Source organism: Anabrus simplex, chromosome 2, assembly GCF_040414725.1.
Source record: "Anabrus simplex isolate iqAnaSimp1 chromosome 2, ASM4041472v1, whole genome shotgun sequence".
NCBI lineage: Eukaryota > Metazoa > Arthropoda > Insecta > Orthoptera > Tettigoniidae > Anabrus > Anabrus simplex.
The window spans coordinates 331,113,877-331,131,985 of NC_090266.1; the positions used below are offsets into that span (position 1 = coordinate 331,113,877).

An 18,109-nucleotide genomic window follows, 5' to 3' on the forward strand; every position below is an offset into this window, starting at 1 on the left:
CATCTGTTAAAATAGGTTAAAATAAGTAAATCCATTTTCATTCCCACTCCACCGAGCCATTCAACCATCCACACTGATTTTAATTATTTTAACTTAATAAGTACCTTATATTTAAAATCTATGTGAAATTATAAAGATGTTTTTAAGAAGATAAATATACTTTGTAATTTCACCAAAGCATTGTAATATAGCAGAAGATGTTCCAAATGGAACGAAACATGTACTGTAAATGATTGACTCGCTAAAAGCAAATGTAAGTATCAAAATGGTGGAAATTTACTGTTATTGATTCAATGTAGATACCACTTTGTCGAGCAGCTCGTCTTCTTTCTCCCAAGTCTTTCCAGCCCAATCTTTGCAACATTTTTGTAATGCTACTCTATTCTTGGAAATCACCCAGAACAAATTGAGCTGTTTTAATATGCATTTTTTCCAGCTCTTGATTCAAGTAATCCTGGTAAGGGTCGCATACATTGGAACCATACTCTAGTTGGGGTCTTACCAGAGACATATATGCCCTCTCCTTTACATCCTTACTACAACCCCTAAACACCCTCATAACAGTGTGCAGAGATCTGTGCCCTTTATTTACAATCCCATTTATGTGATTACCCCAAAGAACTCTATACAGAATAACATCATCTGCAAAAAGCCTTATCTTTGCTTCCACTTCTTTACTCGTATCAATGATATACAGGGCAAATCAAAATGACAGATCCAATTTCATATATTTATTCTGTGAAATCTAATAAACATATCGTAATGTGAGACATGTGCTAAGAACGGTAAACTCTCAAAGTTTTTTCAGTCATATCACAAGTGTTCTATGTGAGCACCTCGCGTAACACGACATACATCAAGCCGATAGTGTATCTCCTGCCAAACCTTGTGTAGTGTGTTGCGGTCAATCTCTGCGATGGCTGCTGTGATGCGGGCACGAAGGTCGTCCAATGTTAGTAGAAGTACGTAAACATGATCTTTTACGAAACCCTACAAGAAGAAATCACATGGGGTTAAGTCGGGGAACGTGGTGGCTAACGAATGAAAGTTCAATCCTCCTGAGATGCACGACCTATCCAGCGTTGTGCCAATGTCTCGTCGAAATGGCTCCGAACGTTGCCATGGTAATGCGGAGGAGCATCAACCAGTTGAAGGGTGAAATCTGCACTATCCTCTTCGAGATGTGGCAGGAGGCATTGTTGCAGCATATCAATGAGGTTCAATGAAGAAAAAGGGTCCATAAACCTTCATATGGGAAATGGCACAAAACACATCAAAATCTCCTTGGGAGAATCGTGTTAGTGTTCCACAACTTGATGGGGATTAGAAATTCCCCAGATCCTTACGTTGTGTCTATTCACAGTTCCGGGAAGGTGAAAAGTCGCTTTATCACAAAAAATTATCCTTTCGGAAAACCCATCCTCTTCCATTAATGCGAGAAACTCAGCACAGAAGAACGCTCGAGCAGCATAATCAGTGTCTTTTAAGGCCTGCACCCGAGTTGGCCGTGCGCGTAGAGGCGCGCGGCTGTGAGCTTGCATCCGGGAGATAGTAGGTTCGAATCCCACTATCGGTAGCCCTGAAAATGGTTTTCCGTGGTTTCCCATTTTCACAGCAGGCAAATGCTGAGGCTGTACCTTAATTAAGGCCACGGCCGCTTCCTTCCAACTCCTAGGCCTTTCCTATCCCATCGTCGCCATAAGACCTATCTGTGTCGGTGAGACGTAAAGCCCCTAGAAAAAAAAAAAAAAAAAAAAAAGGCCTGCACCAGTTGCAAGCGGTATGATTTCATTCATAAACGTTTCCGCAGAATGCGCCAAACAGTTGCCTGTGGAAGTTCAAGTTGCCTCGCTGCCCGGTAGATGGACTCCTGCGGACTCCACATGAAACTGGTGCGAACACGTTCCACTGTCTCTTCCCTGGTCGAAGGACGACCAATAGACTTTCACTTACAGATGCAGCTCGTGTCTCTGAATTTTGCATACCATGCACAAATGGCTTTTCCATTAGGTGGGTCTCTTCCATACCTGGTACGGAAATGCCGTTGAAAACTAATCACAGACTTTATGGTAATCAAGCACACTGAACGCCTTCTACTCTCCAGCCACAGCCATTTTCTTCACTCGCTTCCAGCGCGCTCGTAACGGCTGAAAATGAAATCACGTGGGATGAAATCTAAACTCAACTAAACTTTGAAAGTTTGCCTTTCTTTGCACATATCTCACAGTATGATATGTTCATTAGATTTCATAGTATACATTTATGAAATCCGGTCCACCATTTTGCATAGCCCTATATATAAGAAAACAAACGTCCAATAATACTGCCTTGAGGTATTCCCCCCCTTAATTATTACAGGGTCAGATAAAGCTTCGCCTACTCAAATTCTCTGAGATCTATTTTCTAGAAATATAGAAACCGATTCCGTCACTCTTTTGTCTAGTCCCATTCTACTCATTTTTGTCAGTAGTCTCCCATGATTCACTCTATCAAATGCTTTAGACAGGTCAATTGCGATACAATCGCTCTTAAACCTGAAAGAAAGAACATTCAATTCTGAATAATTTGATATCAATATGATGGGTGGGCTGCAATTCACTCACGCAGTATGGCACAAAATTTTTCATTGTACATATAACTGTCATCAATGTCAGGTTGTCGCGGTCCGATGCATGGTGAGCAGCTATGACTGTGCGGAAATCTTCAGGGGTAAAATCGTCACTTCCCACATAACGGGAATCACTTTCGACAAAAAAAGTCACTATTCATGTCTAAATCATCTGAAAATTCAACAATATCAGACTCTTTCGGCCTTGAATATGGCCTAGCTATTACAAACAAAAGACTATGCAACTACATGTAACAACGGAGTAATGAGAAAATGTAAAAATATAGTTCGGGACGTACAGCGAACACAGTCGAGTCCCGCGGTGTAGGGGGCAACGCGTCTGCCTGTCACCCGGTGGCCCCGAGTTCGATTCCCGGCTGGGTCAGGGGTTTTTAATTGTAAATGATTAATATCCTTGGGCTGGGGACTGGGCATTTGTGTCGTCCTTAACGTTCCTTTACTCACATTCAACACTTTACACTTCCGCCATTTACATAATAAACGCAGGTTCCTCACATATGGTGCGAGTAGGGGCAAAAGATCTTCACAGGTCGACGCCCCGAACAAATAGCATATTAAAAAAAACAAAAAAAAAAACAAAAAAAAAAAAAAAAAAAAAAAAACAAAAAAAAAAAAAAAAAAAAAAAAAACAACAGCGAACACACAATATATCAAAGAAACTAAACGAACTCTAAACTAAACTGATAGCAAGATCAAATTGTTGTATTCATAAGCCACCCAAAAACATATCCATGCAATAACAACTTCGAACAACCACAACATAAACATTCATGGTCAACAGATTTCATTTGTTGAAAATAAAAATATTTTGTACGGTTGGTGGATATCTCTCTCGAGTAAAATGACCAAAATCCTTAAATTGGACAGAGCCGATGTATCAGCGCCACGAGTTTTCTCGCCATAACCTCTCGTGCTGATAGATTGGCGCGCTGAGTGCAAGAGGGTTAAGATGGTTTTGCTATTACTAACTGATTACATTGAAGAAAGTCCAGTCAAGCTCATACAATGAATACCAAACACATGCTTGTCAGTAACCTCTTCTGAACTGCAATTTAATCAATAACCATTTTCAAGCTTCTGAACACTCCATAATATCAGTCACCATTATAACAGGACTGTATATGCATATTTAATCATCTGCCTTCTAATCGACTATCCTTCACAAATAGCAACAATGGATTTCCTCAAGCTGCTTGACTTAAGTACTCTTTCACCCATGATAAATGCTTAGTCTGAAATCATCAGTGGATACGTGCTTCCTATGTATTTGGAAGAGTTGCTACTTCCCATCAGCTGTATTTCTATTTACAATGTCTTCCCCAATGCTTTCAGTCTAAGAAGTCTTACTACTATGGACTTCTTTCAGAGTCGCACTATTCTAAAACTGAAAAAAAAAAAAAAAAAAAAAAAAATTATAAAATTAAAAAAAAAATATATATATATATATATATATACAAAAATAAAAAATTGAAAAAGCCTTAACCTGTCAGCAAAGCCCTTCCCAATGCATCTAATGGAACAGTTTAATGCAAGTTTCGGTCCATTCAGCACCTTCAATTTACAGTACTTATTTGAGGGACACAATGTATACGTATAAATATATAAAATATGATGTGAAGTGTATTTATATATACATATATTTATATATATATTTGTACTAAAGTGCAGTCAGTCCAGTGGGGTCATGTCATCCGTATCTTACACCTCAGCCAGAAAACAATCATGTGACTAGATGGAGAACCGAGGCAACTTCATTGAAAAAAAAAACAACGTATAACTCCATGAAACATGTCTGACCCCAGTAAGTTTTATTCAATATTCTGAGGTAACATTAATATATTAACAAGTCAGTACATGGATATGTCCACTTACGAGAAATTAAACTTCATTTTAACATCATCCAAACCATAACTTGCATTTGTCCACACAGATAAATGTAAACAAGATTCTTACACCCCATTTATCTCAAAACATCTGACTTTAACTTGGATTCCAAGACTAAAAACTGCAAGCTTTTATAATCAGACTGTGAGTATATGCTTTCAGTTATTTCCAAATATTGCAAGGGTAAAAGAATTATTCTCACAATTAAGCAGTGATAAGGTTTGGACTTTTTCACTTTCTCGTTTTATCCAGAATTGCCTACACAGTTTTTATTATTCTTTAAGGAACACATTTTCTACTTCCTCAGTTACACAACTACCTTTTCTTAATATTATTTCCCTTAAGTAGTCCCTTCTTAGAAGGTTTTTCAATTTTCAGCAATTCCTTCTTCTTTTTTGATGGCTGTGGGGAAGTACTACAGCAAGTACATCCCTTTTTTATGTGTCCTCGAAGGGATGACCGCCGTGACACGCTTGTATTCATTTGGATTTCACATTCACTGTCAATGGAACATGTACTGTCTTTGTCAAGTGTTTGTGATTTTGATGGAACTGAACTATCACCATCATCATGACTAGTTATCAAAGTTGGGGATGAAGTCTTCATGAAACTCGGCACTGGCAACACATTAAAACCACATTCTTCCACTTTACGCGCACGTACTATTAACTTCCTACTTTCAGAGTAAGTACTGAATGAAGGCGACTGTTTCATTGGCACACATTTGGATGAATTTGAAATAACCTTCACTTCAGGCATCTGCCTGCCACTGCTTCGACTAGTTCTTTTATTTCTTTTCGGTTTATCTATAATTGAGCCTGAGTCTGTCTCACACTTATCTACAGTTAACAGAGAGATACTTTTTCTAGTTGCCCTCCTATTATTAGCAAACTTTTTATCTTCTGACAAATCACATTTACTAGATAATAAAATACTGTCTTTAATGTCAATTCCATTCAAATTGAATGATTTAACAGAACTATCTACAATATCACCTTTGGAGAGACCACTTTTTGGAGAAGAAACAGGTGAAAAGCTGGCTGCTGATGATGGAAAAGCATCATTACTTATATCAACAACATCTATATCTGAATTAGGCTGATCTTGCGTAGAACTACATCCTTCTGTCCTACTCTGGGAACCAGAATCGTCATCATCCACACATGTCTTCTCCTGCGAACTGGATGAATCCCACGTCTCTTGTGAATCCACAACATGATCATTGAAATACTGGTTTGGTCTGTTCAGTCTAGCCCTTTTAATAACTCTGTCTACATCTTGGCGACCAGTAATTTGCCTTTTTCTGTAAGTATTGGAAAATTTTTGAGCAGCAGTAAGAGAAGGAAGGGGATCCTGAGCGTTAATAGATTCCGACGACTGAGTAATCGTAGCAGGTATGGTGGGAACTGGTGATGGAATTGTGACATCCAGTGATGAGAGAATTACATTTGATGCATAGGAATCCAGCATTGTCACAATGTCTTCGCTGGATGACCCAGTAAATGGATTTACTCTAGAGCTTGAAGACAAGATTGTTTTTGATGAAAACTGTTTCCTATTACCAGGAGTATTTTCAGACAATACCTGCTTTGAACTGCTACTCTGAGATAGCTCTAAACTATCTTCCTTACTGCGTACAATGAACTGTTTTTGTAAATTCTTTTCACATAATTTTCTGTTTTCATGCTGTAAACTATCAGTCAGTTGAGCCTGTTCAGTCAAAACTTTGTTAGGATCTGGAAGACAAGATTCCTGGAATGGAGTGCTAGAAGGGCTTTCAGAAAAAATATCTTTAGAACCACCATTTGAAAATTCATCTATTAAGTTAGGAGATGGATCTTTAGAGCTGCCATTTGTTGAACTCCCTTGACCCGCAGAGCAAACTTTAGGATCATCCTCTTGGTGAATTATACTAGTTCGCACAGCGCGCCTGGTACGATCTTTACCTATTGCACGATACTTCCATTCATACTGCAAGGTCTTTGTTTGTAATGTTCGCTTCCTGCTTTGATGAGATCCTAAACAATCACTAGATTTACAATCTGGAGGAGGGCTGCCTTGGTGAGAACCCTCCTGACTGCTAGAAGAGTATTCAAGAGGCCTAAAGTTTGTGCAAGAATAATGTTCAGAAGATTCTACACTCTGACTACAGGATGTATCTCGCATAACTTGCTCAAAGGAGGGAGATGAATTGGTATCTAACAAAAGTTCAGCCTCTGGGAAGAGATCACTTGTACTTGGTTCATCAACACCCAAATCCTCACATTCTTCAGACAAGCTTTTCTGAAGTCTCAATTCTTTATCTATTCGAGTTATTTTGGGTTGAATTGGCTCTAATCTTTCACAAACCTGTTTATCAATATGCTGTGCTGATCCATCTATTTTATGAAAAGCATTAAGAACTGTAGCTGTACTGACACCAGCCTTCCTCTCAACAGCTTCTAATTTAGCGTCCGATACATATGAACGTCTTTCATGAGATACGTCTTCCACTTCTGAACTGTTGTCTATGAACTGTTCACCAGATCTTTCTGTATATCCCCTGCGAGTCACCATTGGATGTCTCACGTGCACTCGTTTAATGGAGGGCATAGTAACATATCGCCATGGAGTTTCATGGCTCTCTGCTGAAACTTTATTTGGCAACTGGTATGTCATATCACTAGTAAAATTAAGTTGAGTTGATAGTTTTGTGGAAGTTGAGTAACCAACATCGGCACTAAACTCCAACTGAGGATCATCACTGAATACTGCTCCCGATTTAGACTGATTTACATCATCAGTCACCGACTGATGACAAATGGCCTGATTTGTAGAGTTACTCCTCTGGATGTGCACATTGTCAGAATTTCCATGAAGGTCTACATCTTTATCACTAGAGGAACTGTTTCCATTGTCACCGGATGGACAGAAGTTTGGCTGTATCCTGTGCTGCACTTCCTTTTCAGAAATTACTTGCATTGAAGGGCTAGCAACATGTAACGTCTCCATATGGCTGCTGTCTACATGACCATACTCCTCGTCCTTGGTTAAAAGGCCTCTACTTGAAGTTCCATGGTGAGCCATCTTCTCATTTGTAGCACCTGAAAGTAATTAATACAATCAAAAACAGAAATGCAACAACATTCATCATATTTATGTGAAAAAGAACCACAATCTTCTATATAAAGGAACACTTTTGTATTTAACAGTAAAATATGTACAGGGTTATTCAGCTAACTAGTCCACCTCAAATATCCTCTGATATGTTAAAATATAGACATTCCGTTTTCAAATTCTTAAATTATATTATGGGGTTCATAAAACATTGTCCATTTCCTCACCATCACATTCATAATTACTGAGAAACTGGTAACAACATTCTTTCTTAAATGGACTTCAGAATTTCACCTGATAGAACAACAAAGAATTGAATGACAAGTTCAGTGATGTGTTTAATTTACAAATCCAACAAGTTCTTTTGGAGATATTAAAGGATTTCATATGTGCAGGCATCACACAGTAAACGATGCACCACTCGCTATGAATATGAGCGCATGCTACATGACTCATGCCTTGTTGATAAACACACACCTCACCTTTATTTCGAGCGGGCCTGGAGAAACAACAGTATGATGTACAGCGTTTTGGAGTTACAAAGCTTTTATTTCATTGATGCTGAATCGTAAAGAGATGAGATAACACAGTGAAAGAGTAAATACTTCGAGTGCTTTATTGTCCTTCTCATGAGTGCACAGTTCATCAAATGAAATCGACAACATCAAAATCCAGTGAATGACATGGTCATTGGAAAGAATGGAAAATTAACAGAGAACGTTATTGTTGCGCTCTTTGGTCCTTCTTAAATTAAAGCCAACATGTAAGATCGACGTACCTTAGCAAAAGGAAATGGTCGAGTTGGGAATAAATTACCACTGGTATGCTAGCATATACTGCTATTTAGACAAAATGGTTCACGCATTTTTAGAGCACTGTTTCATTCTCCCTCTTTTCAATCACTTCCATCATGCAGGGAATATATACAGTCGACATTTGCTCGATGTACATTTCTCGACAGTGTGTCCTGGCTTTAGGCAATTGAAACAAAGACTGTTTTCTCGCACAAATTGAGATTTTTGTTGAGGGCTTAATTCTTGAAATCTTGGGCATGCAATCAATCTAGGTTTATGCTCTTGTTTGCAACATGCACACTGCTGGACTTTTTTCTTTTTTTTTTTCTTTTGCTATTTGCTTTACGTCGCACAGACACAAATAGGTCTTATGGCGATGATGGGATAGGAATGGCTTAGGAGTGGTGAAAATGGGAAACCATGGAAAACGATCTTCAGGGCTGCCGACAGTGCGGTTCGAACCCACTATCCCCCAGATGCAAGCTCACAGCTGTGCGTCCCTAACTGCCCGGTCTGCTGGACTTCAACACATGTTAAGGAATAAGGCCTTGTTCCTAGCTGTAGACTAGCCTGTGATTTGTTTTGAGCCTTATGCTGGTTTGAATGTTTTCAGGTGCCATACATTTCTGTTGTAAGAATTTGAGTAACTGTTGAAACTGAAGAAATTTCTGTTGGACTTGTCACTAATTCCCAACATCTCCTGGTGTTAGTGTCAATTATATCGAATAGATGTTGTGTTAGAATGATTTCTTCTAAAGGCTGATCTAAGGATAATTCTTTGAGAGCTTGTAGGTTATTACTAAAGCTATTAATAATTCCTTTAAGTTCACTGGCAGATTCAACTAGCACAGGCTTAATATTCAATATGTCCTTGACATACTTTGAGGCTATAATTTTTTAATTTTAACATATACTGCAAAACAATTCCCAAGCTACATTGTAATTGTTTTCTGTAGTTGGCAGATATTGTATTAGTGAACTGAGCTGAGAAGATAATGAAAATGTTGAATATTACCTAGGCTATACCGTTGTTGTGTACAAGCAATTTGTAATTATCTGCAAATGGAATCCAATCTTTGTAATTCCCACTGAATGTAAGGAGTTTGATAGCTGGTAATTTGATATTAGTGACCTCACTGAACCTATTAGCCTTTGAACTCAGTGGAGTAGTGCTTTGATCAGGGATCAATAACTCTTGACATTTCACTCTTAATGAATACAAGGTTGTTTCTACTTCTTCCCTATCTCATGTATGATCTGAATTAGTGTCTTGCACTTTGAGTTTGAATTGCGTCATACTTCGATTTGAGCTTTATTACTGCATCATACTTAACCTTCAATTCCTGCAAAGTACCTTACTGAATGCATCAACATAGTTTTTAATTCTTGTGATTCTACATTTTATACTTCTACACTCCCTATTGAGCTTACTTATCTGACTTTCATCTAAACACAACTGGAATAGGAAGGTTATCAAAAAGGAAAGGAGTTGATCTGACCTATTTTATGTGTATTATCCACATGCTGCCTGCTGCTGCAATTTGTTGTACAAACGTTGCATATTCAACCCTTGTTGAGAGTTGAGATGATACATCACTTCACAAGCACTGTCCTTAGAAGAGTAATGATGCCACGAATAAGAATGAATTAATATGTGAGCACAAGGCATTTGTATCTTCCAAAATCAATACCACCTGCACCTGTGATGGACCAAATTGTTTATGAATATCATAGGCTTGAATTCAATCACACAGATGTAGTAGTAATGTCCAAAACATGTTTAATGAACATATCCAGTAAAATATTTACAAAATACTATATTGTACAAATTATGCTTATTTCTGTAAGGTGCCATGCTGATGGCATGTCGAGTCTTGAATACTGTTAGTCAACATCACTGATCACATTACTGTTTGTGACCAAGTGGCAGTCCCCCCCCCCACGCACACACATTGTCATTTTAAAAGTACTACCATCCTGCCACCTGGTGGTAGGTTACAGAGTTACACCAAAATGTCCCATTAAACAAGAATGTACAACTCTAAACATGTAACACAAAACAGACGTGTGCCCTGAACAAACCCTTCCCCCAGTTTTTCGGCGGGGTCGGGTATAAAGTAAGATGAATCTTCATAGCGAGTTTTTATGACTGGACGCTCTTCCTGACGTCAACTTCATCAGAGGAGTTAATGAGATGAAATGAATGACGTGATATATGACAGTAAGAAGGGAGAAACCGGGCAAGTTGGCTGAGCGGTTAGGGGCGCGCAGCTCTGAGCTTGCATCCGGGAGATACTGGGTTCGAACTCCACTGTCGGCAGCCCTGAAGATGGTTTTCCATGGTTTTCCATTTTCAAACCTGGGATAGGAAAGGCCTAGGAGTGGGTAGGAAGTGGCCATGGTCTTAATTAAGGTATAGCCCCAGCATTTGTCTGGTGTGAAAATGAGAAACCACGGAAAACCATCTTGAGGGCTGGTGACAGTCTGGCTCGAACCCACCATCTCCCAGATTCAAGCTCACAGCTGCGCGCCCCTAGCCACACGGCCAACTCACCCAGTAAATCGTAACTCTGAAATGCTGTATATCATACTCTTGTTTCTCTGGGCCCGCTCGAGATGAAGTCGAGGTATGTGTTTATCAATAAGGTGCGAGTCACGCAGCATGCGCTCTACATCACAGTGAGTAGCATATCGTTTTCTGTGTAATGCCTACACACTGTTTATTATCTCCAAAAGAACTATCGAATTTGCAAAATAAGCACATAACTTAACTTGTCCCTCAATTCTTAGTTGTTCTATTAGGTGATATTACTGTAGTCCCACTTGAAAAAAATAAATAATAATAACAAGCTGTTACTTGTTTCTCAGTAATTACGTATGAGATGGAGACTTGGACAGTGCTTCATGAGCCCTGTAATACAACTTAAAAATTTGAACACTACTGTATATCTTTAATGGATCAGAAGATATCTGAGGTGGACTACTTAGCTGAACAAACCTCTATATTATGCGCGCGCGCGCGCGCACACACACACACACACACACACACACACACACACACACACACACACACACACACACACACACACACACCTATTTAAAAATATATCAAAGCTTTATTTCCCCACTTATAATAACAATAATAATAATAATAGCCGGGCTGAGTGGCTCAGATGGTTAAGGCGCTGGCCTTCTAACCCCAACTTGGCAGGTTCGATCCTGGCTCAGTCCGGTGGTATTTGAAGGTGCTCAAATACGACAGCCCCGTGTCAGTAGATTTACTGGCACGTAAAAGAACTCCTGCGGGACTAAATTCTGGCACCTCGGCGTCCCCGAAGACCGTAAAAGTAGTTAGTGGGACGTAAAACAAATAACATTATTATTAATAATAATAATATCATAATAATATGGCCTTAACTACTGAGTATACGGCCGAGTAGAATTCTGATGTTCTGGTTTTTTCTACTAGACGGTATAGAAACCAGAACACTGTTCGGTGGCCTATGTTTGTCAGCATTAATTTATTTTGTTGGGTATAAACCAAATGTGTCAACCGAGATCTTTTAAATGTGAACATTATTTACCACCCTACAAAAATCTGACTACCTGTGCTAGGTCTGAACCAGCGGTTTTGGGATTCGCAAGCCTACACTCTACCACTGATCCACAGAGGGACTGGCCCGTATGGGGCACCACCCTTCGTAAAACATTTATTCTAGAGTTTTTTCTAAATGATCCAGCAAGATACTAGTAAGTACAACAGTAAAATTCCTTTACACTGGAAAACACTGGAGGGCTTATTGAACATAATCTGAAGCTACTAAAGAAAAAAGAGCAACACCTAGAAAAACTACTTGATGCTACTGGAGATTGAACCCCCCCCCCCTCCCCTTTTGGGAAAAATTCCAATGTTATACTAGATCAACATAATTCTAATAATCTTGTAAAATCTGTGGTAACAAGAATTTAATGCATGCTTTAGAAATTCAGCTAAATGTCAGATCAAAAATCTGATTACAATCCATTCAATGGTGGCCTTTTAAATCTCCTGCTGGTGTTAGCACATTGTCCAATAGGCCATATGATTTCACTTTGCATATTTAATTGCAAAAAATTTGTATCTTTGGTCAATTCTGTGATATTTTTATAAAACCAAAACTTTCTTTTGGTATTGGCTTTACGTCGCACCGACACAGATAGGTCTTATGGCGACGATGGGACAGGAAAGGGCTAGGACTGGGAAGGAAACGGCCGTGGCCTTAATTAAGGTACAGCCCCAGCCTGGTGTGAAAATGGGAAACCACGGAAAACCATCTTCAGGGCTGCTGACAGTGGGGTTCGAACCCACTATCTCCCGAATACTGGATACTGGCAACACTTAAGCGACTGCAGCTTAGAAAGTTACAGACTTATTATTCAAAGTATCATATCTATAGTTTAATATCAGAAGTTTCTTTTTTTTAAAGTTGGTTGCAAGAAAATGCTAACAGTTGTTAACAATTTGTGGTCAGACTGTACAATCTATGCAGCCAGACATTTCCACTTGTGTTATGAGAGAAACCCATATAGAGTTCGATGTCAGCAAGATCATTTCCTCATGCTCAGTATTAGATGTGCTGGCTAGCATCTCGCTATGTATTATGAAAGCAGGCAGCTGCAGTCTAACACATCTGCATATCTTGCAATTAACAATTAAGATACAGCCCTATAAATAGCACAGGAGAAGTTATACAAGTAATATGCTCTGAATCAGATCTGAGTCAGATCACTCATAACTACGGCTTGAACAAGTAGAGGCATGTCGAGCAGTTCACAACATTTAGCGAGTGTTACTGGAAGTATTACAGTTCTTTGAGGAAATTCCAGCTTTACAATACAATGTTTATTTTATTCCATTCAAATTAATAACATTAATGGATTAATGGTATATGTTTCATCTCTGCTATTATTCTGAATGGAATTAAATAAACGTAGCATTCTACAGGTGGAATTTTCTCAAAGAACCATACTACTTGTACGGTAAGCGCCAAAATATACAGTACTCATTTTCGCGCAGTGCGCATGAGCACGCCTGAGCGTCTGCGTGTTATTACAGCACCATGATGAATTGTTAGTTATGGAAAGAATGTTGTGCTCTGTGACTGGAAGTGACAATGGGTCTCACAATAGAGGAAAAAGTGTTTATAGTGGAGTATTATTTTCGCTCGTACGGAAACGGATATCAAGATGGCCGAGTTTAAAGTTAGTGGCGGAACAATATTGTGAACACTTCAATAAGCCAGCACCTAGCAACACAGTTACGCTATCTATTGTTGAAAAATTTCGTCGTAAGGGTAGCGTATTGTGTCAATGCAAGGGAAGGTCTGGTAGGCCAGTAACTGTGTCCACAAATGAAAATCATGGACGTGTCTTCAATCAGGTGTTGCAGTCTCCAAAGAGAAGTCTTCGGCTAACAGCCCTGAAATTAAACATCAGCCCTACGTCACTTCGACGATTGTTAAAAGACATAGGTGGATTTCCGTATCAAATATAGGCTGGGCAACGATTGACGGAGCACGATAAACATGTCAGGGTGAAATATTGTGTACGATTTTTGGCCAGGGTGTACGAGGATCCAGATTTCTTGTTCAACGTGTGGTTCCGCAATGAAAGTCACATTCACTTGGACGGTTTTATCAATCGCCAAACAACTCTTTTTCTTGGTTTCGAGAGGCCAGACACTACAGTCCAGAAACTGCGACATAGTGTGCGTGTGACGATTTAGTGTGCACCTCTTACTGTTAACCAGGAACGCTATAGGAACATGGTGATCAGGCAATTTATTCATGATCTAAGAAGGTTTTGTCGTGCCAGGAGCATGCAGATGAATAGACAGCGATTCCAACAAGACGGGGTGACCTGCCACACCGCTCGACAGACTATGACTATGCTGCAAGAAACCTTTCCAGGACGAGTAATTTTCCACGAGGCTGAGTTCCCCTACCCATCACATTCCCCCGATCTCATACCACCTGATGCTTACGTGTGGGGAATGTTAAAGGAGCAAATTTTCTATTGTCCACATCCACCCAAAACTGTGCTTGCATTACGTCAGAAGATCATCTCGTTCTTCGGGACTCTGTAGCAACCTACATTCCAGAATATGTTAGAAAATCTGCGTGATCCTTATGAACACTGCCTACTGCGCAATGGAGCACATTTTGAACATTTACACTCTCATCTCATTAAGTAAGGTAATGACAATAAGACTAACACAATTTCCAGTACTGTATATTTTGGCGCATACTGTATTAGGTCGACAATACAGCCTTTAATATAAATATCATTTCATGTAGGCCCCAATGAGTGTCAGTGGCGCAGAAATTATGACACTTTGTTGAAGATATACTAGACAATGACAGTGATTTAGAAAACAGTATCGGAGAAGCTGTTGGTTCAACTGGTGAAAGCGAAGATGAATACGTTCATGTAGGGTCAAGGGAGGAGTCAGATATGTGGAGTGCAGACAACAATGGCCCAAACATAAAACCTCATTATTACACCGATGGAATGGTGGGTGTCTGAACACATACCAAACTCACTGTTGACAGTGAACATTTTTTTGATGATGAACAAATCCATTTGATAGTTACAGAAACAAATTTATATCAGGAGGGAAAAACTAATCTCAAAGGAAAATTAACTCTGAAAAGGGACATTCACAAATGGGTAGATGGTGGTGATAAGTTTCTATCACTAATTATATTGATGGGTATTGTCAAGAAACCATAAACGGAAATAGACTTGTCAAATGACAAAATGCTTTCTATGCCTTTCTTTGGGAAATGTATGCCAGAAAATAGGTTCTCTTCAATACATTGGCTGGGCTGAATAGCTCAGATGGTAGAGCGCTGGACTCCTGAGCCCAACTCGGCAGGTTCGATCCTGGCTCGTTCTAGTGGTATTTGAAGGTGGTCGAATGTGTCTGCCTCGTGTCAGCAGATTTACTGGCACCTAAAAGAATTCATGTGGACAAAATTCCAGCACCTCTGCATCTCCGAAAACCGTAAAAGTAGTTAGTGGGACGTAAAATCAGTAACATTATTATTATTAATCAATACTTTGATTTCTCCACTTTACCAGTGTTGACACACCAAATAATGACAAACTGCGCACAATCAAAACTGTGTTTACAAACTTCATACATAAATTTAGTCAGTTTTTAGCCCTGTAAAAAAGTCAACATTAGATGGGAGATTGAGGTAGAAGCAGTACATAAGGACGAATCAAAAATTTTGATTTATGCAAGAGTGGGATTGGATATCCTTACAATAGCAGTATTTACTCTGTGAAAAGTACAGAGAACACCGGAAAGCAGGACTTACGGCTTTCGAGTTCAATAGTACAGCATGTAGTAGACCCACTACTAAACCAGGTCAGAACAGTGTATCTGGACAATTGGTATACAGTTCTCCATAATACAGAAACTAAGGCAAATGGAACTGCTTGAACTAACAGGGTTGGGCTACTTAAACCTGAAAGGCCAAAAAGGCTACAGAGGGGAGAAATGGAAGTAAGGCAACCACTCCCTCTTACATATGTGTTATGGGTTGATAGAAAACAGGTGTCTGTTTTATATTTCACTCTAGGGAAGAGAGATCCTATCAAGAAATTAGCAATTTTCAAACCAGACTTCGTTGATGATTATTAACAGAATATGGCGGGGAGTAATTTAGTTGATCGAGTGACACATGCATATCCATCTATGAGGAAGACTGTGAAGTGGTATAAGAAAGTGTTCCTCCACATGGTGCATGTAGCTATTTACAACAGTCTGGCCATTTGTAGAGACCCTTATTTCCAAGTTCCTCAAAAATGATTAAGCAACCAATAATGAATTTGCCATCTGAATGATAGCCCTAAATGTAGATAATTGATGACTGACTGACGTAACTGAGGGGAAGTAAATGACACTTCTCGTTTCCTGTCTTGCGATAGCAAGTGGCCTGATGGAACAGCAGCATGTGCTACGCCCATCCATACAGGGGGTAAAAACATCAATGAAGCCTTCACCCATCAGAATAAAATAGAGAAATTTCATCTCCAAGATCCCAACTAAAGACAAGAAAAAAATATGCTAACTGGTTGATGTGTGTTGTATCAGAAAAGAAAAAAATGGTGTTAGGAAAGATGAAACAACAACGTGCGTTGCTTGCAGAAATGTACCCATTTGCTTCAACCCCATTTCAAGGTATACCGTACTAAGAACTCAACGTGTAAAGGTAAGATACAAATACATTTTATTAGTATGTCAATATAAGTATTTTTTCCAACACATTCAGTAAAATATAAGACAAGTTTGATAAAATAATTTGCAATAAATCTACAACCATAACGTGCAGTGGGCATTTTCTGCTCAATAACAATTTGTCACTTGAAAAAAATTGTTCACCAGATACCCCGAGGTTCCACCTATTCAATACAACTTATAATCTTATAGATTGCACATACTTTATTTTCTTCGTATTAAAACATAGGACATGTTTCGTCTTGTCTTTAAGACATCCTCAGCCGTAAAAAATAATTAAAATTAAAATAGAATACTAGACTGACCACCGAGTATGTTCTTATTATACATACAATGTCCGACTCGTTGGCTGAATGGTCAGCGTTCTGGCCTTCGGTTCAGAGGGTCCAGGGTTCGATTCCCGGCCGGGTCGGGGATTTTAACCTTCATTGGTTAATTCCATTGGCTCGGGGTCTGGGTGTTTGTGCTGTCCCCAACATCCCTGCAACTCACACACCACACGTAACACTATCCTCCACCACAATAACACGCAGTTACCTACACATGGCTGATGCCGCCCACCCTCATCAGAGGGTATGCCTTATAAGGGCTGCACTCGGCTAGAAATAGCCACACGAAATATATATATATACACACATATATAATAATATTTGTTTTCAATCTTCCCGTTAGAGTTTTTCTCTACGGAAAATGTCCTTCCCACTTTTTTTTTTTTTTTTTGCTGGTGGCTTTACATTGCACCGACACAGATAGGTCTTATGGTGATGCTGGGATAGGAAAGGCCTAGGAGTTGGAAGGAAGCGACCGTGGCCTTAATTAAGGTACAGCCCCAGCATTTGCCTGTTGTGAAAATGGGAAACCATGGAAAACAATCTTCAGGGCTGCCGACAGTGAGGTTCGAATCCACTATCTCCCGGATGCAAGCTCACAGCTGCGCGCCCCTAACCGTACAGCCAACTTACCCGGTCTTCTCACTTACTACCATCTTAAAAACAATGTTAACTATACATATACAGTTTAATCAAAAACACTTATTTCATCTTGTTAAAAACTGGACTTGAGTTTACGTAAAATTGGACACATTTTTATAAGCAACTCTTTAATATTTGCTGAATGTACAACTGATGTTTTTGCTGTAGTCTTATTGCAAGCTGTAGGGAAGAGGGGATTTCTCAAGGTGTATTGTAAACTAACACGTACCTAGTATACCATTATTTAACAATCACACTAGATATATGGTGTTAAGATTTTATAAAAGCTTGGAAGAAGAAAAAGATGAAGAAGAAAATGTACTACTACTACTACTACTACTACTACTATAGATTCTTGTGGCATGTTGTTACGAGGAAAGAAACTGGACTCGTCCCTCTCTTCCTGCGCACAGCCGACTACCTTAAGTGACTTCACCTGACTTGTTGG

At 39.3% G+C, this 18,109-nt stretch overlaps 1 protein-coding gene across 1 annotated transcript in view; it reads right to left on the reverse strand.

Moving 5' to 3' along the window:
• Positions 1 to 4,388: 4,388 nt before the first annotated feature.
• Positions 4,389 to 18,109, reverse strand: part of LOC136863534 (serine-rich adhesin for platelets) — a 584,023-nt gene continuing 570,302 nt past the window's right edge. Inside the window, exon 10 of the mRNA XM_067139919.2 lies at positions 4,389 to 7,596. Within this exon, the coding sequence (XP_066996020.2) occupies positions 4,829 to 7,596 (2,768 nt within the window). The 3' untranslated portion in view covers positions 4,389 to 4,828. The remainder of the gene's footprint in view (positions 7,597 to 18,109) is intronic.